Here is a 27,244-nt window from a genome sequence, read left to right on the forward strand (position 1 = left end):
GCTGTTAAGACATTAACTGTAAATTATTTTGAAGGTTTACTAATAAATAAAGTATAAAATCCAATGTCTGTCTGTCTGTATGTCTACCCACTTTTCACGAGAGAACTACTTAACGGATTTAGATCTTTTTTTTTATATATAATTTGCTTGAACATTCCAGTTGATTTTGAATTTTCTGTAGTTTTCCCCATATCTGTAGCTCAACATGATTTTGCCTCTAAACTCTGCAGGCAACTCCTTTGTCCTCATGCCTTGGTTTTTGCTCTGATACACACAATCAGCTGGGAGACCTTACAGAGACAGGCTTGTGCCTTTACTAGTCACGTTCAGTCAACTGACAGGTGGAATGTAAACAATATGTAACAACAATCAATAGAAGAGGATGCACCTGAACTAAATTTCAAATGGCCAAGCAAAGGGTCAGAATACTTGTGACAATATGAGATTTTATTTTTTTATTTTTAATATATTTGCAGCAAATTCCTAAAATCTTGTTTTAACATTGTCATTCTTGGGTACATACAACATAACAATGAGAAAATTGTAAAGGGGTATCAAACATTTCTGAAAAAAAACTATTATAGTACACCATCTAAAGAGTATCAGAAAAGCCACAGCTGCGGCCAAAAAAAAATGTGTCTACTAGTATTAATTTTTAAAATCAAACTTAGCTGAGATGAGATCACAAATAAAAACCCATAGATTAAATAAGCATAAGGCTACATAACATAACTTCTTCTTCTTTCGGCTGCTCCCGTTAGGGATTGCCACAGCAGATCATCTTCTTCCATATCTTTCTGTCCTCTGCATCTTGTTCTGTTACACCCATCACCTGCGTGTCCTCTCTCACCACATCCACAAACGTTTGCTTAGGCCTTCCTCTTTTCCTCTTCCCTGGCAGCTCTATCCTTAGCAAAGGATATATATATATATATATATATATCTATACTAATAAAAGGCAAAGCCCTCACTGACTCACCCACTCACTGACTGACTCACTCATCACTAATTCTCCAACTTCCCGTGTAGGTGGAAGGCTGAAATTTGGCAGGCTCATTCCTTACAGCTTACTTACAAAAGTTAGGCAGGTTTCATTTCGAAATTCAAAGCGTAATGGTCATAACTGGAACATATTTTTTGTCCATACACTGTAATGGAGGAGGCGGAGTCACGTATCGCGTCATCACGCCTCCTACGTAATCACGTGAACTAAAAACAAGGAAGAGATTTACAGCACGAGTCACACACGGGAACGAAGGTAAATGACGTTAATTTTTGACTGTCTTTTAATACTGTGTAAGCATACATATTAACACATGTGCAATTAAACGTGTGCATTTACGGGGTGATTTCTCAGGCTTAAAAGCTCACCTTTTATCAAACGCGGGAACAAAGGTAACTGACGTTGTTCACTGTCTTTTAATACTGTGTAACCATACATATTAACACATGTGCAATTAAACGTGTGCATTTACGGGGTGATTTCTCAGGCTTAAAAGCTCGCCTTTTACTAAAAAGGTAAATGCAAAACTATTTTCAATCAGTTTATTGAAACGCTCCCGTTAAGGATTGCAATAACATATTCGCGAGATAAAAGAACGAAGTAGGGGGAAATGGAGGAACAGCCGCAAACAGCGAAGAGCAAAAAATTAATTAAACAATTGAGAACGGAGCGAGTTAAGCATACAAGCATGTTCATAAGGGAAACAAAGCACGGTGTAAAACGTAAGTTTAAATTAAGTTTATAGAAACGCTCCCGCTGCGGATTGCAATAACATATTCGCGAGATAAAAGTTTAATGAGAAGACACGACGTATAAACGAACCACACGCCGTGGCGCAACGTTAGGGGCAACAGTTTCAACCATTCTATGATCTGCTTCTTGCAACTGAAAGACGGCACATGGCGGATGTTAGCCGACTTGCTGACCGCAACGTTAGGGGCTTCAACTATGGCGCTGACGCCACATCTCAGTGCCAACACTTTGCAGACTGTACTTAAAAGACACGCCCTCCTCACTGGACAGTTAAAAACACCAATCAAACTAACGATGACATCAAGTATTACCCAATCAAAAGTAGGAAAGGAGGATATATATATATATATACATATACACATACATATATACATATATATGTATATGTGTGTATGTATGTGTATGTATATATGTATGTATATGACATACATGATATACATTGACAATCATGTTACGTTATTTTAAAAATGTTTCCTTTACTTTTTCATAACCTCTTTAACACACTACTTCTCCGCTGCGAAGCGCGGGTATTTTGCTAGTATATATATATATCCTTCTCCCAAAATACCCAGCATCTCTCCTCTGCATATGTCCAAACCAACGTAATCTTGCCTCTCTGACTTTGTCTCCCAACCGTCCAACGTGAGCTGACCCTCTAATGTACTCATTTCTAATCCTATCCATCCTCGTCACACCCAGTGCAAATCTTAACATCTTTAACTCTGCTACCTCCAGCTCTGTCTCCTGCTTTCTGGTCAGTGCCACCGTCTCCAACCCATATAACATAGCTGGTCTCACTACCGAACTGTAGAGCATCCCTTTCACTCTCGCTGATGCCCATCTGTCACAAATTACTCCTTACACTCTTTTCCAACCATTCCACCCTGCCTGCACTCTCTTTTCACCTCTCTTCCACAATACCCATTACTCTGTACTGTTGATCCCAAGTATTTAAACTCATCCACCTTTGCCACCTCTACTCCCTGCATCCTCACCATTCCACTGACCCCCCACTCATTTACACACATGTATTCTGTCTTGTTCCTACAGACCTTTATTCCTCACCTCTCTAGAGCATATCTCCACCTCTCCAGGGTCTCCTCAACCTGCTCCCTACTATCGCTACAGATCACAATGTTATCAGCAAACATCATAGTCCATTGGGACTCCTGTCTAATCTCGTCTGTCAACTGTCCATCACCATTGCAAATAAGAAAGGGCTCAGAGCCGATCCCTGATGTAATCCCACCTCTAACTTGAATGTATCCGTCACTCCTACCACAGACCTCACCACTATCACACTTCCCTCGTACAAATCCTGTACAACTCTTACGTACTTCTCTGCCACTCCCGACTTCCTCATACAATACCACAACTCCTCTTGAAGCACCCTGTCATATGCTTTCTCCAGGTCCACAAAGACGCAATGCAACTCCTTCTGGCCTTCTCTAAACTTCTCCATCAACATCCTCAGAGCAAACATCGCATCTGTGGTGCTCTTTCTTGGCATAAAACCATACTGCTGCTCACTAATCATCACCTCACTTCTTAACCTAACTTCCACTACTCTTTCCCATAACTTCATGCTTTGGCTCATCCCCTGTAGTTACTGTAGTCCTGCACATCCCCCTTATTCTTAAATATCGGCACCAGTACACTTCTTCTCCACTCCTCAGGCAACCTCTCACTTTCCAAGAATCAATTAGACAATCTGGTTAAAAACTCCACTGCCATTTCTCCTAAACACCTCCATGCTTCCATAGGTAAGTTATCTGGACCAACGGCCTTTCCATTTTTCATCCTCTTCATAGCTGTCCTTACTTCCTCCTTGCTAATCCGTTGCACTTCCTGATTCAGTATCTCCACATCATCCAACCTCTACTCTCTCTCGTTCTCTTCATTCATCAGCCTCTCAAAGTACTCTTTCCATCTGCTCAACACACTCTCCTCGCTTCTGAGTACGTTTCCATCTTTATCCTTTATCACACTAACCTGCTGCACATCTTTCCCAGCTTGGTCCCTTTGTCTAGCCAATCGGTGCAGGTCCTTTTCTCCCTCCTTAGTGTCCAACCTCTCATACAACTCATCATACGCCTTTTCTTTAGCCTATGCCACCTCTCTTTTCACCTTACACCTTATCTCCTTGTAATCTAGTCTACTTTCTAAATCTCTCTGACTATCCCACTTCTTCTTTGCCATCCTCTTCCTCTGTATACTCTCCTGTATTTCCTCATTCCACCACCAGGTTTCCTTTTCCTCCTTCCTCTTTCCAGATGTCACGCCAAGCACTCTTCTTGCTGTCACTCTTACTACATCTGCTGTAGTTTCCCAGTGTCTCACCCCCTCCCTAAATCCAACCTTGCAGTCTTCCTTTTTCAACTTCCACCATTTGATCCTTGGCTCTGCCCTCACTCTCTTCCTCTTCTTGATCTCCAACGTCATCGTACAGACCACCATCCTATGCTGCTTAACTACTCTTTCCTCTGCCACCACTTTGCAGTCTTCAATCTCTTTCAGATTGACTCTTCTGCATAGGATGTAATCTACCTGTGTATATCTTCCTCCACTCTTGTACGTAACCCTATGTTCCTCCATCTTCTTAAAATACATATTCACCACAGCCATGTCCATCCTTTTGCCAAATCCACTATCCTCTGACCTTCTTCATTCCTCTCCTTGCCACCATACCTACCCATCACCTCCTCTGTTCCCTTTACCAACATGCCCATTGAAATCCACTCCAATCACCACTTTCTGTCCCTTGGGTACACTGTTCATCACTTCATCCAACTCACTCCAAAAATCTTCTCTCTCACCCATTGCATACCCAACTTGCGGTGCACATGCACTAACAACATTCATCATCACACCTCCAATTTCCAGCTTCATAATCATTACACTGCCTGACACTCTTTTCACCTCCAAAACACTCTTGACATACTGTTCCTTCAGAATAACTCCTACCCCATTTCTCTTCCCATCCACACCATGATAGAACAATTTGAATCCACCTCCAATCCACCTGGCCTTACTCCCCTTCCATTTAGTCTCTTGCAAGTACAATATATCAACCTTTCTTCTCTCCATCATATCTGCTCACTCTCTCCCCTTACCAGTCATACTGCCAACATTCAAAGTTCCTACCCTCAGTTCCACTCTCTTTACTTTCCTCCTCTCCTCCTGCCTCCGGACACATCTTCCCCCTCTTCTTCTCTTTCTTCGGCCAACAGTAGCCCAGTTTCCACCAGCACCCTGTTGGCTAATAGTACTGGTGGCGGTCGTTGTTAACCCAAGGCTCGACCGATCCGGTATGGAAATTTGTATTGTTGTCCTCATATTGATTTGGTAAAATTTTACACCAGATGCCCTTCCTGACATAACCCTCCCCATTTATCTGGGCTTGAGACCGGCACAAAGAAACACATTGGTTTGTGCATCCCCTATGGTTGGGTTAGGCTACATAACATAACATCAGCAGTAAAATCTCTGTAAAAGAAAAGTAAACAGATGGTGCAACAGTGCTTTAGTTTTTATAGTATGAGTTTACTTTATATAAGAGGGAAAAAAATGTTTAAGAATAGACAAAGGGAACTGATCTTTCTTTAAATGTGTGAAACACCAAAGTGCTTAACTGCACTTTAACCAAAGGCCCCTTTCCTTTCGAAGTCTCTCTGCTATTGACTTTGGGCAAGAAAAGCCATACTTAATTCACTAAAAAAAAAAAAAAAAAAATTCTAGACTCTCTATTTATTTCACATTGCTAACCATAAAATGCCAGTAATGTTCAGTTGGGTGTGCTGTTTTGAAACCCTAAAAATAGGCTCTCATACACACATCACTCTGTACTTATAGCAATTAATTAGCAAAATCATTTGGATACAGCTTCTACAGCTGTTTAGTTCACATTCCAGACATTTCTTGAAAACATACAAATCCCACACCATAAAATGTATTCATCTTTACTGCTTCAGGATTTCTTAACAGTGGTGAAGAATCGGAGCCCTTTCACACCGGCACATTCACAGGGAGTGAAGGAGGTAACCAGGGTGGTTCAGCTATAGCTCCGTTAGTAACTTTACTAGAAAAAAATCTTGCCTGAAGAAGGGGCCTGAGTTGCCTCGAAAGCTTGCATATTGTAATCTTTCTAGTTAGCCAATAAAAGGTGTCATTTTGCTTGGCTTTTCTCTAGAAAAAAATATGAATATTAATTAACTTTTTAAAACTATTTTACTGTAAATACTACAGTATATTTAAATCAAATATTCTTTACAATGATGAATGGATTTTTGTACTGTAGATGATGATGCACCATTACTTGTGTTAAGCAGGGCACATTTGCCAAGACAGGAAACACATTGTCCATCAAATATCCTATTAATAACCAGAAAATTAGAAGAAAACAGAAAGTTGCCAAGACTCCAGCATGTTGCTGTAAACACTTGCCAAACAAAGTACATCATGCAAAGCTCATACACAACCAGTTAGGCAGTCTCATTGTGTGTGAACTTGGAAAATTGTTAGCTGAAAGATGTGTATTACAAAAAGAAGGTTACATACAATGTAGATAATTATTAGAAATGAGAATAAACATGAAGAAAATGAGCAAAAGAAAGGGAAGTCAACACCACTTCTGCACTACATGTATTGTATGTAACCACATGTAGTAAGTAAGTTTGGAGACTTTTGAATCTTATACTGGCTCCATGGTGCTAGGGCATCACCACGTTTATGAGGGGGTCTAACTTAGAACCGTTCAATCATAATCCCGTAGATGGTAGCTTCGCACTTTTGGCTCCTCAACCAAGCACTTACACCAAATGTCTGAACTTGCGGTTCCTCTCGTACTGGGCAGGATTGCAATTGTGACAACACCATCATCAGTAGGGTAAAACTAACCTGTCTCAACGGTCTAAACCAAGCTCACGTTCCCTGTTAGTGGGTGAACAATCCAAATCTTGGTGAATTATGCTTCACAATGATAAGAAGAGCCGACATCGAAGTATCAAACAGCGACATCACTATGAACACTTGTCCACCACAAGCCAGTTATCCCTATGGTAACTTTTTTGACACCTCCTGCTTGAACCCCAAAAAGCCAGAAGGATCGTGGGGCCCCGCTTTCACAGTCTGTATTCAAACTGAAAATCAAAATCAAGCGAGTTTTTGCCCTTCTGCTCCACAGGAGGTTTCTGGTCTCCCAGAGTCAAACTCCCAACCTGCCACTGTCCCTCGGGTGCTTGACAGCAGAAGGGAGTGCTCCCCTCCCGCCTCACTGGGTGAGTGAAAAATGGGTAAGAGTAGTGGTATTTCACTGGCAGCACCCCAGGCAAGGCCAGGGGCCTCCCACTTAATCTACGCCTCTCATATCTCTTCACAGTGCCAAGCTCAACGGGTTTACTCGAGGCAAGTTTTATTTAAGTCACCAAACTAGTAATATGCTGAAACAAATCAGCTGTGATCAGACTTCCGAGAAAGGTACTGGGGTGCCCTTCTGACTTAGCAGACCAAGGTGAGCCGAAGGCATGCCGCCAGAGCTGCTGATGCTCCCTTAAAAGAAGGATTTAGACATTGGGATCATGTAGCTATTTTATATGACCCCATGCTTGTTTTTACATGACCGCCACCCCGGTTTGGTCTTACATGACCCCATGCTCATTTTTTTTTTTTGCATGGCCCTCTGCCAGGTTTGGTTTTACATGACCTGCTGCCCCTCCGAATGGCAGCAGAACCACTATAAGCCAAGGGACAGGGAGAAAAATTTCTAAAGGGACAAGATGCAACCAGGCCGCTCAGTTCTCTACTCGGTGAGGGTTGTTTGCAGGCCACTGGGAGTTCTCAGACCACTGGGCCAGGCTGGGACAGGCTGGGATCAAGGTTCAGGTTGGGGCTAGGGCTCAGAGTTAGGAGAACGGGAGGGCCAAAGCACGGATTACATGGGCTGATTGGTGGCCACAGGGGGTTAGGAGAATGGAGCTGACAAGGCAAAGTAGGAGGTGCACATGTCCGCACGAGGTGTTTTCAGTCACAGGAAAGAGGGTTCAAGGGTTCAAGAACGCTGTATGGAGAATGAACTTTAAACAATTATACTAAAGGAGATAAAGTGAACAGCATGTGATTCTGTGGTTTAAAAATCAGTGAAGCTTTGGTGCCTGCACTGCGATATGCAAAATCAGTGACACCTCAGGCTATGTGAGCAAAGTGCCTGGACTGCGATATGCAGAATTAGCTGTTTAACCAATCAGTGAAGCCTCATGCTGACTGCGATATGCAAAATTAGCAGTTTAACCAATCAGTGACGCCTTAGGCTGTGTAAGCAAGGTGCCTTGAATGCAAATCAGTTATGAGAGTAAAGAGTATAAATAAGGGTTGCACCTTTTCCTGCAGTAAGTATGCCTTCTGCTAATCCGGTAGCTGCAGCGATCTCCCTTTTTTTTCCCCTTCATTTTCTTATTTTTTCATCAGACTCGCCACATGAATGATATATCCAAAAACACTACAGTTTTTTCTATAAATTTCTGACCACTGAACTTCAAAGAGCCACAGGCAAAGTCCAATGGAAGGCAATTTAGCCACTGATGGAAAATTTTAATGTAATATCTAAAAGCTACAGTGGCCGAGCACTGGGTTTTGAATACTTACAGTACATCATGGTCAGAAATTGAATTATGCTATGGTCTTTACCTTTTCAAATTTCTTTATAAGCTTGTGAGTTTATCTATATAAATTGGAACAAAATATATTAAGTATCACTTATACCCCAGTAACACTGAGAACCTGTATACTGCCTAAATACATGTGCAAGCCACTGTAATTCACACAGCATATACAATTACAAATTGTGCAATGGTACAACTTAATGGTTTCTACTGTAATAAGCCAATGTGAGAAGCAGCCCAGACACAGACAGACGGACATCGTAAGTTCTCCCAACACACTTTTATTTACACTATTTACAAGGTTCAATTGTGCACAACCCAGTGCCTCCAGTACCAATCCCCCAAAATCCAGGCCTCTCCTTCCAGTGTCTGCTTCCTTCAGGCCGCCTCCACTCTTCTCCAGCAAGACTTCGTCCACTCCTCGCCCGACTCCAGTCACTGTCTGAAGGGAGGCGGCTCCTTTTATGCACCCCCAGATGGGCTCCAGGTGCTCCCCGACACTCCTCCGCCAACACTCCCCTGTGTGGCGGAAGTGCCAGCTGCACACCAGGAAGGACTCCGGGTGTCCCCTTTCTTCTTCCCCCCAGCACTTCCGGGTGTGGCGGAAGTACTGAGGTCCAGGGCTCTCTAGGCACTAGGACGCCCCATGGCGGTGACCACGGGCCCCTACAGGGTTGGGCTTCCAACCCCTGCACCCGTGGCCCCCAACACAACCAGGGCAGTCGCCCCATCGTGCCCGGCTGGGTACCACCCACAGCGGTCTGCCACACCAATAAGAATGTTTTTCTTTCTCACTGGCATTATCTTCAACCATCATTATCATATTAAGATTATCATCAGGCCAAAAGTAGCAGATGACATTTCACCACAAAGCCTAAAGCATTCCAAAATTTAGAACTGACATAGGTTAAACTGTATTAAATGAATTAAATGAAGCAATGCTTCATTTTAAAGCTCACACATACTGGTTAACATTTGCCAACACCAAATGAAACCATTTATGTATCCAGCCTCAAAAACCAAGATTGAAATAAGTGAAAAATGACTAAAATAACTGATCAAAAAACTGATCAATTTTCACAACCTCGCATGAAAAATCAGAAACAAAATCCAGTTACTGTAAATATATTTACATCATCAAAATAAACTGCAAGATATGTACAAAGTCTGTGAATTCTGTTTATGTCACTTTCAATGGTATACAGTGGCCATTTTTGACTTGAATTTTATTATTACTGACTATAATTATTGTTTGAGTTACAGTACCAATATTTGAAGACAGGGCTCCCTTTTTTGGAAAGTAATCTTTTTTGCACAGACGCATCCTGAAGTAATGCACATTTTGCACTTTAAACCAAGACAAAGTTATACTACTCAACTCTCCAACTGGTCTTTGAGAGTGAGAATATGTGGCCTAACAGATGGAAACCTGAAAGCCAAATGTCCTGACGTTTGATTATTCTCTTAGTGGGTAAAATAGTTGTCAAAGATAATTCACAATTCGACTCGGGGGGGAAAAAGATGATAAACAGAAATTAAGCATAAACATTATTTAAAAGTCCTCAGATAATAAGGGTGATTTAGTTATTTATAACATACTAGACATTAAGCCCGTTACAATAATGGGCGCTAGAACAGTAGTCCATAAACATTAGTAGGAACAGTCTATATTAAATGGCAAGGGACCTTTTACCTCATTAAATTTTTTCCATAAAATGCCTGTAATTTTCTCTGACAGTAATACTGGCTTTGCTGTCCGTAATATGCGTTTAATTTTCTGTCACAACAGTGGGCAATCAGCAGATTCTCCCCAGCAACTGATGTAATGTGCGTGAAAATAAATCTACTTTTACTTTACACTTTACCGGGCCAAGCTTTCTTAATCGCAAATCTGACATCCTCAGAGTGAACACTTGCACAACAATGGGGAAGCTGGTCTCCGCGTCTCAGTACCCAATTGGATTTTTGTGTTTTCTGTTTTAGGTCTTACCTTATTTACCGAAATCCGATTGGATCTGCCGCGCAATATTTTATAGGTCCCGCCCTCTCTGTCTTGTGTGACGCGTCAGGCGGCCTTTGAAGCAGCGCACCGTGCCCCGTGCATGCACACTTCACCAGAAGACACACACACACGGACACTGGACGCACACAGGGGTTTTATTAAAGAGGATATTTTGATAGGGAGGTGTAGCAGGATGTTATAGTAGGGCATGCAACAAACATTCTGCATCCATCAAAGGTAGAATACTGCAATATGAACAAGACTTATTAAGGTAGTACTTCAATTTAAGTGCTCATTTCAGGTGATGGCAAGCAGAATCCTATGATTTTTTCAGTTAATACTATAAGCTTTTTTGTTTAGCATAGTTTTATCCCTTTTTCAGTTTGGGCTGAGTGCTCTGGGTCTAAAATATGTCATCAAAAATCTCTGACCCAAAAAATATGTGGTATCTAACACCTTCCTTAGTTACCATCTCTTTGCCACCTCAAATCTAAAAAGAGTTCTTTAGTCACAGCACCAATTTGTCTGACTTATCTTATTCTTATACGTATTCTGGTTAACAATGATGATCATTAGACAAATTCCTATACAGTCATATAATAAGGAGATTGTCACTATACTTGGTTAATTACTGTTTTGGATGCAGACAGAAACTATGACTTTAGTGTTGAAAACCTACATGAATATAATTTTGTTGTCCTCCTGTGTACTAACTTCTGATAACTCTAATATCCATTAGACTGTAGACTAATATCCATTAAACTAAATCCTGGTTTTCTTCTTTCTGGTCGTCACCTCAAGGTTGTACAGTACCTTGGAGTACTTGTGGGAAGTTATGTGGACCCTAAGTCTTAAGGACCTTGCTCATTTGAAGGTTTTCAGCTGTCTAGGATTGGTGTTAGGTTGTCATAACAATAAAAGAAAGAAATGAGATATACAGCATCCATCCATCCATTTTCCAACCCGCTGAATCCAAACCAGGGTCACGGGGGTCTGCTGGAGCCAATCCCAGCCAACACAGGGCGCAAGGCAGGAAACAATCCTGGGCAAGGTGCCAACCCACCGCAGGACACACACAAACACACCCACACACCAAGCACACACTAGGGCCAATTTAGAATCGCCAATCCACCTAACCTGCATGTCTTTGGACTGTGGGAGGAAACCGGAGCGCCCGGAGGAAACCCACGCAGACACGGGGAGAACATGCAAACTCCACGCAGGGAGGACCCGGGAAGCGAACCCAGGTCCCCAGATCTCCCAACTGCGAGGCAGCAGCGCTACCCACTGCGCCACCGTGCCGCCAAGATATACAGCATTTTAGTGGGAATGTTTTTAAAGACTGCTACTAATAGTGGATAGAGCAAGAGAGAGAGAGAGAGAGAACCTGGAATGACAGAAAGAAGGAGACAGCTATTGGCGTCAAAAAGAAAACTACGGTAAACTGCACTCGAGGATGTCTGTTATTCTGAGGTGACCACCTTGTGACAATAATAAAAGAAAGAAAACATCTACTGAAGAAAAGTCTGGGCTTCCATTTAAAGCTTATTTTGTTCTTGGGTTGACCCCGTAGTTGACTAGAGCAGGATTTAGTTTTAGGAAAGCGTTGTTGCCAGCTACACAAATCTGCCGACAATTCTCTGGTATGAAGTCAACCGGTTTAGATGACTATCTCATAAAAAAACAACAGAACAGAACATTTACTATTAGATTATCAGACTGCAATTACTTGTCTTTTTTTTTTTTTTTTTTTTTTTTTTTTTAAGTATTTCTATTAAAGTCTAACCCAGCCACAGTCCCAAGCCCGGATAAATGAGGATTATGATGTCAGGAAGGGCATCCAGTCTAAAATTTTCCCAGATCAATATGCGGACAACAATACAAATTTCCATAGCAGATTAACAACAGCCGTCACCAGTACTGTTAGCCAACAGGGTGCTGGCGGAAATTGGGCTACTGTTGGCCGAAGAAGGAGAAGAAGAAGTGGGAGACGTGTCCGGTTGCAGGAGGAGAGAAGGAAGGTAAAGAGAATGGAACTGAGTGCAGGAACTTTGAATGTTGGCAGTATGACTGGTAAGGGGAGAGAGTTAGCTAATATGATGGAGAGAAGGAAGGTTGGTATATTGTGCGTGCAAGAGACTAAATGGAAGGGGAGTAAGGCCAGGTGGATCAGAGGTGGATTCAAATCATGGTGTGGATGGGAGGAGAAATTGGGTAGGGGTTATTCTAAAGGAACAGTATACAAAGAGTGTTTTGGAGGTGAAAAATGTATGATTATGAAGCAGGAAATCGGAGATGTAATGATGAATGTTGTTAGTGCATATGTCCCGCAAGTTGGGTGTGCAATGAATGAGAAAGAAGACTTCTGGAGTGAGTTAATGAAATGACTGGCAGTGTACCAAAGGAATAGAAAGTGGTGATTGGAGCGGATTTCAATGGACATGTTGCGAAAGGGAAATGAGGAGACGAGGAGGTGATGGGTAGGTATGGTGTCAAGGAGAGGAATGAAGAAGGTCAATGGATAGTGGATTTTGCCAAAAGGACAGACATGGATGTGGTGAATACGTATTTTAAGAAGAGGGAGGAACACAGAGTTACGTACAAGAGTGGAGGAAGATGCACACAGGTAGATTACATCCTATGTAGAAGAGTCAATCTGAAGGAGATTGAAGACTGCAAAGTGGTGGCAGGGGAAAATGTAGTTAGGCAGTATAGGATGGTGATCTGTAGGATGAAGTTGTAGATCAAAAAGAGGAGGAAAATGAGGGCAGAACCAAGGATCAAATGGTGGAAGTTAAAACAGGAAAACTGCAAGGTTGAGTTTAGGGAGGAGGCAAGACAGGCACTGTGTGACAGTGAAGAGTTACCAGACAGCTGGGCAACTACAACAGAAGCAGTAAGGATGACAAGAAGCATGCTTAGTGTGACATCTGGGCAAAGGAAGGAGAATAAGGAAACCTGGTGGTGAAATGGGGAAGTACAGGAGAGTATACAAAGGAAGAGGTTGGCCAAGAAGAAGTGGGATAGTCAGAGAGATTTAGAAAGTAGACTAGAGTACAAGGAGATAAGGTGTAAGGTAAAAAGAGAGGTGGCAAAGGCTAAAGAAAAGGCGTATGATGAGTTGTATGAGAGGCTGGACACTAAGGAGGGAGACAAGGACCTGTACCAATTGGCTAGACAGAGGAACCAAGCTGGGAAAAATGTGCAGAAGGTTAGGGTGATAAAGGATAAACATGGAAACATACTCACAAGCGAGTGGGGTATGTTGAGCAGATGGAAAGAGAACTTTGAGAGGCTGATGAATGAAGAGAATGAGAAAGAGAAGGTTAGATAATGCAGAGATAGTGAATCAGGAAGTGCAACAGATTAGCAAGGAAGAAGAAAGGACAGCTATGAAGAGGAAGAAAAATGGAATGGCTGTTGGTCCAGATGACATATCTGTAGAAGCATGGAGGTGTTTAGGAGAGATGGCAGTGGAGTTTTTAACCAGATTGTTTAATGGAATCTTGGAAAGTGAGAGGATGCCTGAGGAGTGGAGAAGAAGTGTACTGGTGCCGATTTTTAAGAATAAGGGGGATGTGCAGGACTGTAGTAACTACAGGGGGATAAAACTGATGAGCCACAGCATGAAGTTATGGGAAAGAGTAGTGGAAGCTAGGTTAAGAAGGGAGGCGATGATTAGTGAACAGCAGTATGGTTTCATGCCAAGAAAGAGCACCACAGATGTGAGGTTTGCTCTGTGGGTGTTGATGGAGAAGTATAGAGAAGGGCAGAAGCAGTTGCATTGCGTCTTTGACAACCTGGAGAAAGTATATGACAGGGTGCCTCTAGAGGAGTTATGGTACTGCATGAGGAAGTCAGAAGTGGCAGAGAAGTATGTAAGAGTTGTACAGGATATGTACGAGGGAAGTGTGACAGTGGTGAGGTCTGCGGTAGGAGTGACAGATGTGGAGGTGGGATTACGTCAGGGATCGGCTCTGAGCCTTTTCTTATTTGCAATGGTGATGGATAGGTTGACAGATGAGTTTAGACAGGAGTCCCCATGGACTATGATGTTTGCTGATGACATTGTGATCTGTAGCGATAGTAGGGAGCAGGTCAAGGAGACACTGGAAAGGTGGAGATATGCTCTAGAGAGGAGAGGAATAAAGATCTGTAGGAACAAGACAGAATACATGTGTGTGAATAAGAGGGAGGTCAGTGGAATGTTGAGGATGCTGGGAGTAGAGGTAGAGAAGGTAGGTGAGTTTAAATACTTGGGATCAACAGTACAGAGTAACAGGGATTGAGGAAAAGGAGTGAAAAAGAGAGTGCAGGCAGGGCGGAATGGGTGGAGAAGAGTGTCAGGAGTAATTTGTGACAGACAAATTGCATGTCTTGTATGGGGCATACACAGAGATGTGATACCTCAATGTGAATCACATACTGATGCCAATGAATATAAAAATGTTATTGTTAGATTTCCATTATCCTTAAAAAAAACTGAGCATTTATATTATAATCTGAGATTCATCAGTAATAGCGACTGTGTGCCTATAGTAAAAGTTAAAAAACATTTTAAAATTTGGCACTTAAGGTCAGCTCTATTTGGTTTTAATTCATGCAAACAAATAATTCAGAATTTAACTTAGCAGTTAATAAGCATATCCGGGAAAAAACAATCACCACCTATGCTGCTTGAGAAATATCATTGATTAGACAGGTCAGTAAAAATTTAAAAGTGTGATTGATTGAATTATACTAAAATCATGGTGAATAAAATCAGCAAGAAAAAAAATACAGAAACACATCAAACATGAAAATGTATGCAGAACTTTTTTTCCTAAAACTTATCTTGTTGAAATTTCTTGGTTTCAATCCCCAAAAGAGGAAGAAAACCAAATATATTAAGGAAGAATTGTTTTTTGGTACATTCTGCTGGAATCGTAATCTCTTTTTAAGCAGGCAGAACTTCCCATTGCAAGCATTATCGACAAAGGCAGGGGATAGTAAGAATTAAAGGGATAAAGACAGTAATAGACAACAGTGTGCTCCCAGCCCAAACACACCACTCTGCGCACACAGCAAGTCTTACGCCAGAGACCTCAAGCTGGAGACCAGCCACCCGCTTTCGCAGCTCTTCCCCTTGTGCGTCTTTCTGATTAAGCTCTTCCTTCAGCTGTTCTACCTGTCAGAACAGTGTTCACTATTATTGTAACAAAAAAGAACCAAGTTTCACTTGATGGTGCTGCAACAACAACTCAAATTAAAATAAAAATTGTTACAGTAAATACATTGGGGAGAATTTAAGAATACCTGAACTGCTTTCTGCAAAATAAAAATTGACTTAAATAATTTAAAACTACTCACCTTGGTCATGAATAATAAACAAAAACTGCATTGTTACTAGAAACCTGTATTTTAATTTTCTTGAACAATTTTTTTAAACAAGTAGAGGATATGCAATAAGGATGGCTTCACACAATATTCCTAATCTCCTCTTTTAAAACAGCAACTATCATAAGTGTTCTAACAAAAGGTACAGTATGCCGACAAGATTCTCCTTGACCTATGATTGTAGATTTGGCATGGTTAGAAGGCCTTGGGTGTTTCAACAGCTACTGTATCTACATATCTATCTATCTTTACAGTTACATTTACTATGAAGAACCTTGTTCATTTGATATGGGTAACCTTCATAAACTAGTCTAAGGAGACTGACTAGACTAAAAACAATCAAATATTCAGTCATGAAATTATTTAAGAAAAACCCATTCAAAACAGAGACCCACTCCAACAGCCAGGACTGCAACTGGGACTCCTTAGGGGTAGAAGGAGTGGCCATGACTGTAACGGGTGATAAAGCAGAATCTATATTTATAACACAGATTTCTCTCATACCAACAAATAACCCCCCTTCCAATTCAAATCGCTGCAGCCACACATCTTTAATGAAAAGGCCCTTCTCATGAGCTCTGCATATCTCTGCTAATGTAAAACTTACTTACTGAAATAACAGCTAACTAAACTCATTCCAAACATCTCGACTCAATTCAATCATGTAATATCTTCAATTTTTGAGATAAATTTCAAATATTTCAGTAGCCTCCACAGTAACACTGAAAATTCTCAGTTATGATTTGTAATACATGAGTGTATAAGCTAAATTTAGCTCTGGTTGAGAACATGACAGACAAACCCTTATCTTTGCTGTATGGCTGTGAAACGTTTCAAATTTAAATTACTGTTAATATCTACAAATATGCATCTAAGATTTTTCACACTACATACTGTACATGTACAGAGCATTGAGGTACTTTGTTAATGTGAGAATACTATTACTACTATTTATAGCTCTAACATGTTTTTATCCTCAAATACATTATTAAATATTCATACACAAGCAAAATGCGAACACTATTCACTTCTTTAATACTGGTAAAAAGTTACATGTTATTTAAACGTAGCAGGAAAAAAAAAATCTGACTTAATTTTTTTTTTCTTTTAATTTTAAGATTATTAGCTGCTAGCTGTATGGCAGCTCAAACAAAGAAACTATAGCTAATCACAAATGGGCCCAACTATATGTCCAAAGAAGGTTGTGAAAACTGGAGTCAAATGCAAAAAGTGATTCAGGTGGTTTCCTGCTTCTCTGCTTTTTCTGTTTGAATTATTTTGTGAATTTTATGTTCAGTATACACAAACCTTATAGCAGTCCTAGTTTGTAGTATATCAAAATACTTCATTTAAATGTGACAATGCATGACAATCCAAAACAAAGCAAAATACACTACCTCAATGTGGATATAGAACACCATCTGCCATAATGTACTATAGAATGAATTCAATTTCTTCTGCAAATAAAATAAACTACACTTGTACAACATTTCTAGAGATGACACACTGCAAACATTAGCATTTATAAGCCACCAAAAAAAGACACTGTACATCTCAGCAAAACATACTGCAATACTCTAACTATATCAAAATTTCCCCTGTAGCAAGGGGAATAATCAATGTGATCTGCAAGTGTGGTTGCTTTTGAAACACATATGCTTACCTTACATAATACTGTACGTACGTACATACATACATACATACATAGATACATAATTACATTGTAGCAATATACTGTTGTTTAATACATATATAAGTAATTGCTAAATAAGGCTACAAACAGAAGAATCTTTCTAAAAACTGTAATAAATTAAGCATTGTAAATGAAGAAGCTCACAAAACATAATAAAAGGTTTACTAGCAGATGTTGTGTTGACATGAAGAAAATTAGGTCCATGTATAGTAAATGATCAGCAGCAAGTGTGTTATTATTTGACTGGCTATTTTTTAATTAAAGGACTGAAAATAAGTCCTGCCTAAAGGAGAGACTGAAGATATCCTCTCCAGCATGTGCCTATGAAAATGATGCCAAGAAAATGGACATAAAATTCTTCTGTAGGGTCTTCAACAATTCTAAGAGGATTATACTGTTCTAGGTGCGTCCTTCAACTGTTTGTTTAGGAAATATGGGTGTAAAAGTCCAATATACAGTATATTTCTTTAGAACCAGTTCTTTTTCTTAATATCTCCACAGCAGTTACTGGAGAGGGATACACTGGTTGTAGTAAACCTGCAGTTCTAAAAGAACACACTTTAAACTAAACTATACACAGAGAAAATAAGTATAGTACTCTGCCAAAGGTGCATTTTGTCTCTTCGACTGTTCATAATCTTCATGGGCTAGATAAGAATGCATGGCTAAAGCTTAGAAATTATTCTGTTCAGCGATTTGCTTATGATACGGTTTCTATTGGCCTCACTTGACTAATCAACTGTATACACCCAAACAGTATACAGAAAAGTGTAGAACTATAAGAGTAGGATTCTGCGACTCTAAATATTAGGTCATGGACTTCCACCAAAAAATACAAGGCCTTGTTTGGCAAGCAAGTAGTAACAGAAGACCCAAAAAAACCTGTGCTCTGTCCCTCCATGTATTCTTATATTTGGATAGCATGGTGATGTGGTGGTATGGCTGCAGGAGAGTGGACTTGAATTTGTGACCACCACTGTATAAGAAGCGTTTACATTTTCCTCACAATGTCTGAATGGGTTTTTCTACTGATCCTCTACTTTCCGCCCACATCCAGAAGTATGCAGAGGTTAACTGGCAACTCCAAACTGGTCAAGTATGAGCGAGTGTCAGAAATTAAAAGACAGTGGGTCTCATTCAAGAAACATGAGCAGAACAAACTTGTTTGTAAAGTGTTCATAAAGGGGAAAATCCGGTATTTATCAATGGTTTATTAAGGATCGCCTGTTCCTATAAATGAACAGATCTTACACATTCTCAGGACCAAGTGTAGTACACGTGTAAATAATAAAAAGTATGATATATGAATGCCATTTGCATAAAACAAATTTTAAATGAATAAAATACTGTATAAATATTTTAATTATAAATTACAAGATATCACATCCTTCAACGTAGTGCTGGGCAGTATACCGGTTCATACCAAAAACCGTTTTTTATTTTTGTTATGATATGGATTTTTCTTATACTGCAACACCGGTTTAAATAGTCTAAACAACGTTCTGAACGCGGCACAGCGGGAAACTGTTTAAGGGGGGACCTTTTTCACTGCTGCACCGCTAAACACGCATGCAATGGAGTACATGCGTTAGTGGAGGTATTGAACGGTGAAATGGACAGAGAACATTCGGAGGTGTAGCAGATGAAAAAGCTGAACATAATGACACAGAAGAACGTCTGACGAAAAAAGAAGGCGAGTCTGTTGTTTGGAGATACTGGTTTTAAAAGGTCAGATGTGGACCATTATGTTCAAATGTGTGAATACTGTTTCTATACTACTTGATAATACTGCAAGCCAAGTTGTACTTGTTTTATTTTTTTTCAATACTGTGTAATGTACCTGGGTAATGTGTAATAGTGTGACGACATGTTGAATTTATTCTCAACATTTCCACTTTAATCTCGACGCTTATGACGAGAATAAAGTCGACATGTTGACTTTATTCTCGACATTTCTACTTTATTTTCACCGTTTATGTTGAGATTAAAGTCGACATGTTGATTTTATTCTCATAATTTGTCATTAAAGTAGAACATCGTAAACTAAACTTCATCTTAAAATGAATATTTAATTTACTAGATTTTCTCAAACCCCGTCATAAGTTATGTAGCACATTAAATGCTTTGTGTTGTGTTCCCCGAGCCATGTTAATCGCTACGTGCTTCTTAAACTGATTTCTTCTTGCACTAAGAGGAGGCGCAGGCAGCGATCACCACACAGAATACATTGATTTCATGATATTCCTGCTCCCTGAACATTTAGAATGCTAAGATAAATACTTGATACTTTCATTTTCAACGTTGTTGCCCGATGGCCCGCCAGTATGCATTAGAGTTTCATTTTGCAGCACAGGTCCGTTGGCACATGTCTGGAACAAGGAGCTGTGCAGGATTGCTGGCTTCTCGGCAAGAGTAAAAGTTTCTCCTATAGATGAAATTATATTTATTTGAGAGGTATAAACAGGCTAACTGTTTATATCCATAGCGGACAGGGGTTACCCATTGAAGACATGGCTTATGACAGCTCTAAACAACCACAGACGCCACAGAAATGGACTTATAATAATGCACATGCAACAGCGTGGGCTTTTATCAAGCACAATTGTATTAACTTCTGTTAAAAGTACCTCAACCTCAGCTTCTTCTAAGTTTTTTTTCTTTCCTTTCTTTTTCACATATTGGCAGATACTGCACATGTGCAGCAGCACATCCTTATATGGTAAAATTTGGAACGTTGATGAGTGTGGGTTATGGTAATGAACTGACAATGTGCACACGCTTGACAATTTATGAACCTAGGTTGGGTATTAAGGAAAGAAAAAAAAATTGACATTTTACTCATTGTTTATGAATGTAGCATATGATTTTAATAAAATAGCTTTTTACAAGCAAATGCATTTGTTAATGTACAAATGAGACCCAGTGTGTCTAGTGAATAACTACCATTACACTAACAAAAATAAACTCTTCTTTGATAATTATGATGCTATGTCAGTGTTATTTACACAGACAGATAGCATAGCACCACATTTCGTCACATTTTGGTAAAATATTTCAAAAGCTCAACACAAATAGTGCAGTATTATGCTGCATATTTTATTATGTCAGCAACTTAATCAACTGCACTCATAAGCCATAACAGCTATTTTTTAAAACTTTCCTCTGACAACAGCATAAAGTGTCTAAAATGAGGAATCCCATTCACCTTGGAAGAGGAAATTAAAATTTCAGGAAGAAATGCATAATAGATTGGTTAGTTAACTCAATCACATAGAACAGTTAATGTAAATAAAGCCTTTGGAACTGAAATGAAATCCTTTGTAATGGCACAAAGACAGGTGCTACATAAAATAAACATTAATTGATTAAATTAAATTAATTAAAGCACAGGTGAAATACATGTTTTTATGCTGTAATTTTGAAAAAAAGAAACACAATGGAAGTATGAAGAGGAAAAACTAAGCCTATATGCCTATACAGTATGTTAAAGGATAAAAATTACATTAATTTCAACTTGTGAGATGGCACCATCTAGAGGCATAAAAAGGTGTCTGTACTCAAAGCATCATGAAAGAGCATAAATGTAGGTAGAAAAATGCATTAGTTCAGGCTAGACAGCATGGCTGCTCAAAATGATCTAAAAAATACTTAAAAAGGAGGCACAGGAGCAGTGACTGAATTATGAATTTTAAACATACAGTATTTCAATATGACCTACAAAAAGTAGCATTTTTGTAAACAAACATCAAAAATGTAGTTTGTTTAGCAGTCTTAAACTATATTAAACTATTTCTTAAAGATAAAAAGCTTAAAATTTAGCCTTTAATCTTTACTTATCCTTTCATTTTCTAGACATTTTAAAATAAGGTGTCTGATATTGTAAATTACTTTAAACACTCAGACAGGGAAATGTGTTTTATTTCCTTGATACAGTACTATTACAAAGGTATGGTACATAATTAATAATAATAATTGAGAACACTGCTACAAAATACAGACTGAATATTGAAAGATGTTTACACTGTGATTTTATGTAGTCTTTAGTTTCCATATTAGTATTACTAACACTTCTTAATTAGGTACTAATTGTATTACAATTAACACAAGGTACCTACCCTCACAGCTACTTTAACAAAATTTAAAAATAGGAGATTAATCAACATGCAATTAATATTCTAACTCCATAGAAACATAAACTGCCTTCAAGCAACAATCTATATAGATTTTAGTAATTTTTGCAAATGTATCAATAATGAAAAAAAACGGCATATAACATTAACAGAATATCAGACCTTTAACTCAATATTTAGTTAACCCACCTTTGGTAGCTGTTACAGTTTGGAGTCTCCTTGGGTATGATGCAACAAGCTTCATACATCTGGATTTGGTATTTTCTGAAGATCCTCTCAAGATTTGTTAGGTTAAGATAAAGACCATAAGTTGACAGGTACTGTCAAGTCTCTCCAGAGATATTTGATTGGGTTTAAGGCCGAGCTCTGGCCAAACCACTTAAGAACATTAATACGGCTTACCCTAAGCAAATCCTATGTTCTCTTTGCTTTGTGATTAGGGTCATTGCCCTGTTGGAAGGTGAAACTTTGGCACTGTCTGATATCCACAGCACTCTGAAGCACGTTTTCATTAAGGATATCTATGCACTTAGCTCTGTTCAGCTTTCCTTTGGCCCTAACTAGCCTCCCAGACTCTGCCCCTGAATAATAAGTTCATATATGATTCTGCAACCATAATGCTTCATTTTGGAATTGTATTATACAGTATGAGCATTATGAATAGTACCTCAGAACCCCAAGCAAGCTTTCGTGTGTCGTCTGGTCATTCAGCAAAAAAGCCTAGATTAATATAGTGGACAGTTGAAGTGGTGGATGTCCTTCTAGGAGTTTCTATCATCTTCACACAGGTTTGGTCACCAATCTTACCATTGCCGGTATCCCACAACTTCTCAGTTTATCTGGGTGACCAGCTCCAGGAAGAGAAACGGCTGTTCCAAGCTTGCTCCATTTAAGAATTATTGAGGCCGCTGTGCTCTTAGGAACCATCAATGCTGAACAAAAATTTTTGTAACACTGCCCAGACATGTACCTCAACACAATCCTGCCTCTAAGCTCTGCAATCAATTTCTATGAGCTCATGATTAGGTTTTTACTCTGATACACAATATCAAGAGTGGGACCTTATATAGACAGGTGTGTGCATTTACTAATCATGTCCAATTAATTGAATTGTCCAAAGGTGGATTCCAAACAAGGTGTAGAAACATCTCAGTGATGAGCAACAGAATGGGATGGACCCGAGAAAAAATTCAAATTCCATAGCAAAGGGTTTGAAAACTTATGTCAATGTAATACTTCAGTTTTATCTTTTTAATGAATTTTCAAAAATTCTGCTTTTGCTTTGTCTTTCTGGGGTATTAAGTGTTATTTGATAAAGAAAAAAATTAATTTATAGGATATTAACATAAAGCTGCAATGTAACAAAATGTGAAAAAAGTGAAGGGTTTCAAATACTATCTAAAGGCACTGTACATCCTTTACCCACAAAATCAAAATTAGATTGACCAAAATTCTAACTGTGTATCAAACTATATACTACAAATTTGTATCTTAACTTCTCCCCATGTATTTTTCTAATTTTATAAAATTTTACTAATTTTCTAAACAAAGATAAAAATCAAGTATATTTGGACCTTTTAATAACATTACAATACCTTATTTTTCATGAACTTGGAATGGCTACGGTAAACCTCCATTTGTTTAATTTCTTCTTCCCTTTCCTCTGTACTCAAAGCACCATTTGATTTTAACATCTGTACTTCTTCTTCCAGATCCCGCAATCCACGTTCCAGAGAATTGATCTTTGTGTCCTGTTAGGGAAACATTCCATAAGAGAAGTTAAACAAGAAAAGAAGTTCAGTAGCCATGTTTCAAGTTCCTTATGCAAAAGGTTCATGTTTCACATTGAGAGTCTTATACTGGGTATGAGAACTAGAACATCTAATCAGCCAAGCCCTCTTTATGTTATATAATCTTCCATGGTGAATATCCAGAAAATGTTAAATCTTCTACTAAATACCTTTATTAATAGATAGCATATTATTGTTACATGCGCAATAACAGACAAACACAGTTTAGACTTCTTTAATTCCAAATCGGCGGAGTGGTGGCTCTGAGGCTAAGGATCTGCGCTGGTATCCCGAAGGTTGCCGGTTCGAATCTCCGTCACTGCCAAAAGAGATCCTACTCTGCTGGGCCCTTGAGCAAGGCCCTTAACCTTCAATTGCTCCAGGGGAGCTGTACAATGGCTGACCCTGCGCTCTGACCCCAAGGGGTATGTGAAAACTAACTAATTCCTAATACGAGAAATTGTATAAGGTGAAATAAAGAACAAAAAAAAAAAATGTAAGAATCTTTTAGCTGAATCTTAGTGTTACAAATGCAAAATAGTAAAAAGCAACAAAAGTCATTAAACCATTTTGTATTATCTCATTTTTTAATATAGCAGCAAGAACAATTAATGATAAAAAGTATTCATCAAATTCTATTCTGTCAAACATTTGATACAATATCATAAAGATATGTATGCAAAAGTACACCTTCCATATAACACTTGGCTACTTAATGCAAGAATATACCACTTAGAGTGCTCCAAAAAGTCAAAGAGCAACCATAAACACTAGAGTCTATGTTTGCTTCTAAGAAAAATTAACAATAGATTTTCATAATAAATAAATCATTCTACTTCAAACTCAAGCTCACAGGGCTGAAACACAGTGCATGTGTGTGCTCATTCATACTCTTGTTCTTGATTAAAAATATTAGCATGTAACATTGTAGCCTTTGGGCGGCACGGTGGCGCAGTGGGTAGCGCTGCTGCCTCGCAGTTGGGAGACCTGGGTTCGCTTCCCGGGTCCTCCCTGCGTGGAGTTTGCATGTTCTCCCCATGTCTGCGTGGGTTTCTTCCAGGTGCTCCGGTTTCCTCCCACAGTCCAAAGACATGCTGGTTAGGTGGATTAGCGAATCTAAATTGGCCCTAGTGTGTGCCTGGTGTGTGGGTGTGTTTGTGTGTGTCCTGCGGTGGGTTGGCACCCTGCCCGGGATTGGTTCCTGCCTTGTGCCCTGTGTTGGCTGGGATTGGCTCCAGCAGACCTCCGTGACCCTGTGTTCAGATTCAGCGGGTTGGAAAATGGATGGATGGATTACAGCCTTTTCTCCATCAAAAACAAAGAAAAACTAAAATGGTTAAATTAATTAAACCCAGGAATATAATGTTCCCAGACAAGCATGGCAATGACATAAGTTTTTCAAGAAAATCTACTGGAAATGGCAATAAACATTATACTTTACAAAAAAAAAAAAAAAACACATCAAGGATAAACATCACTCTAAACATGGGAATGATACACTGTATGTGCAAGGGATATTAAGGAGAAGGATAAACAGAAATCTAAAGATGAAAATTGCTTTTCTCACCTTCATTTCAATAACAGTTTGCAGAGCCTTAGTCTTGGCAGATTCTGGGGCACCTTCATATCGACGATGGAGTTCCTGGATAGATCGACAATAAAATATCAAAAGTTTTACTCAAACTAAATATATAACTTGCAACATTACTAAAAAAAATTTTATTATAAGGCTTTAGAATAAAACCTAGGCAAAAATTCTGTGATCCTTTTAAAAAAGTGATAAAAACAATGACCAGGTATCATTTTGTTAATAACGTACAGATACATATATGTGTAAGTAAATGTACATTTTATGAGGTACATAAAAACTATTAACTTGCTATTTTTTCAAAAAAAAACTTTCAAAAACAAGTAAAACACAAATAGGGCGGAGTGGTGGCTCTGAGGCTAAGGATCTGCGCTGGTATCCCGAAGGTTGCCGATTCGATTCCCCGTCACTGCCAAAAAGGCCACTGCTCTGCTGGGCCCTTGAGCAAGGCCCTTAACCTGTAATTGCTCCAGGGGTGCTGTACAATGGCTGACCCTGCGCTCTGACCCCAAGGGGTATGCGAAAACTACCAAATTCCTAATACAAGAAATTGTATAAGGCGAAATAAAGAACAAAAAATATATATATATATATATACTGTATCATGTGCTAATAGGTGTCAAATATTGTGAAAATGTCCACGTTAATTAATCTTGGGTGCAAACATCTTGCAATGCTTTGAATTGCTTACTTTTCTTCTTATTTACTTATTTTTTTTAAAGGATGGAACAAACGAAGCATCAGAAGAACCCTGTAGCCAAATGTGATGAATATAAGATCAGATTTCAGCAAAGATCTGTTGATTGTTCAGTCACTTTTCAATTATATGAGTTTATGAATTCTAAATTCAGCATAAACAAGCCTTCAAACACTCCTGTCAGCTAGTAAGCAGCCCTATTTTGTCTTATTAAAATCATATACACAGTACTTGGGCACACTACAATGCCTGCAAAATGTCTATTTCTTATTAAGCTATTTCTTCATTATAACACTGAAAACCAAAGTAGACCATAACATACTACTAAAATATAGAGACAGACTTTAGTATAGAACCTATACAGCAGTACTACAGTTTACAGCGTGCCATCTGTTGAAATGCACATCAACCAATAAAATGCATTGCTGTTACACTGCCATAAAAGGCAATGCTGCCTAGATTCCTAAACTTAAACAGGGTGCAAAAATAATAACAACAACAAATACAACACTTGGCCTCAGTGTATCAATAATATCACAAAGATAAATAATGTTATACTCTACGATATCAACTTTTCCTCCCATCTCTACACATAAATGTATATATTGTCAGTAGACCAGGCTATTTTGTGCTTTAATAGCATCAGACATAACATATCAAACTTGGAAGTGGTTCTTTACAACCAAGGTGTTCACTCTTTGGCTCCCAAGATAAACAGTTTTCAGAAGTCTGGCAAGGATAGTTTTCCTCATACGTTTATACAAAAGCAGCAAGGCCAAACAGGATTTCAGTATCCAGGTTTTATTCATCATGAGAGTCTAGAAGACTAAATACTACTGGCACTCACTCCCTTTGTTTGCAATCACAACTTTTAATAGAGTTAAATTTCCAGAGGATTCAGGTTTGTGTAAAGACGGGGTTGCCACTAAGTAAGAAGACACTGTAGCTGATTTTGCATAGCTAGTCTTATTAGAAGCATTTGGCTGTCTACCTAGGAGCCATAGCCTTGTAGTGCATTTCCCAGCCTTTTCAAATAAGTTAAGTGTTTGCCTTTCTAATCACAGTAACACACACACACATATATATATATATATATATATATATATATATATATATATATATATATATATATATATATATATATATATATATACATATATATATATATATATATATATATACAATATATATATATATATATACACATATATATATATATACACATTATATAAGTCGCACCAGGGAAAGGATTTGGGAATGACACTGAATAACAGCTGTCAGGAGGAATCCAACCATGAAGAAAACCAGTGATAATGCCTCTGACTCTCCCGCACCACTCTTGCCATCATGAAACCAAACAGAAATAGGAAGAGGTCAGCAGCAAAAGGAGCAGAATTTAGATATATATTTATTTTTATGAATACCGATAAGATTCTTAAAGCATTAAACATTCTAGTTCCAGATTGTCTTAAGTCATCAGGCTGTCCAGCCCCAATATGGGCACCCTGCAATGGATAACGATGCATATTGTGAAAGAACATATGCAACATTGACAA

The 27,244-nt window shown here is 39.0% G+C and overlaps 1 protein-coding gene across 3 annotated transcripts in view; it reads right to left on the reverse strand.

Moving 5' to 3' along the window:
- The window catches only part of LOC114642058 (ELKS/Rab6-interacting/CAST family member 1), an 814,051-nt gene that overhangs the window by 592,133 nt on the left and 194,674 nt on the right, over positions 1 to 27,244 (reverse strand). For 2 of the 3 annotated variants that reach the window (XM_051920284.1, XM_051920290.1), the window contains exons 4-5: positions 24,971 to 25,045; positions 23,209 to 23,364 (exon numbers count right to left, since the gene is read on the reverse strand). In XM_051920284.1, the coding sequence (XP_051776244.1) occupies positions 23,209 to 23,364; positions 24,971 to 25,045 (231 nt within the window). Of the gene's footprint in view, positions 1 to 15,497; positions 15,582 to 23,208; positions 23,365 to 24,970; positions 25,046 to 27,244 lie in introns of all 3 variants that reach the window. The other variant, XM_051920296.1, reaches the window with a different exon arrangement.

Source organism: Erpetoichthys calabaricus, chromosome 1 (genome assembly GCF_900747795.2).
Source record: "Erpetoichthys calabaricus chromosome 1, fErpCal1.3, whole genome shotgun sequence".
Classification (NCBI taxonomy): Eukaryota; Metazoa; Chordata; class Cladistia; order Polypteriformes; family Polypteridae; genus Erpetoichthys; species Erpetoichthys calabaricus.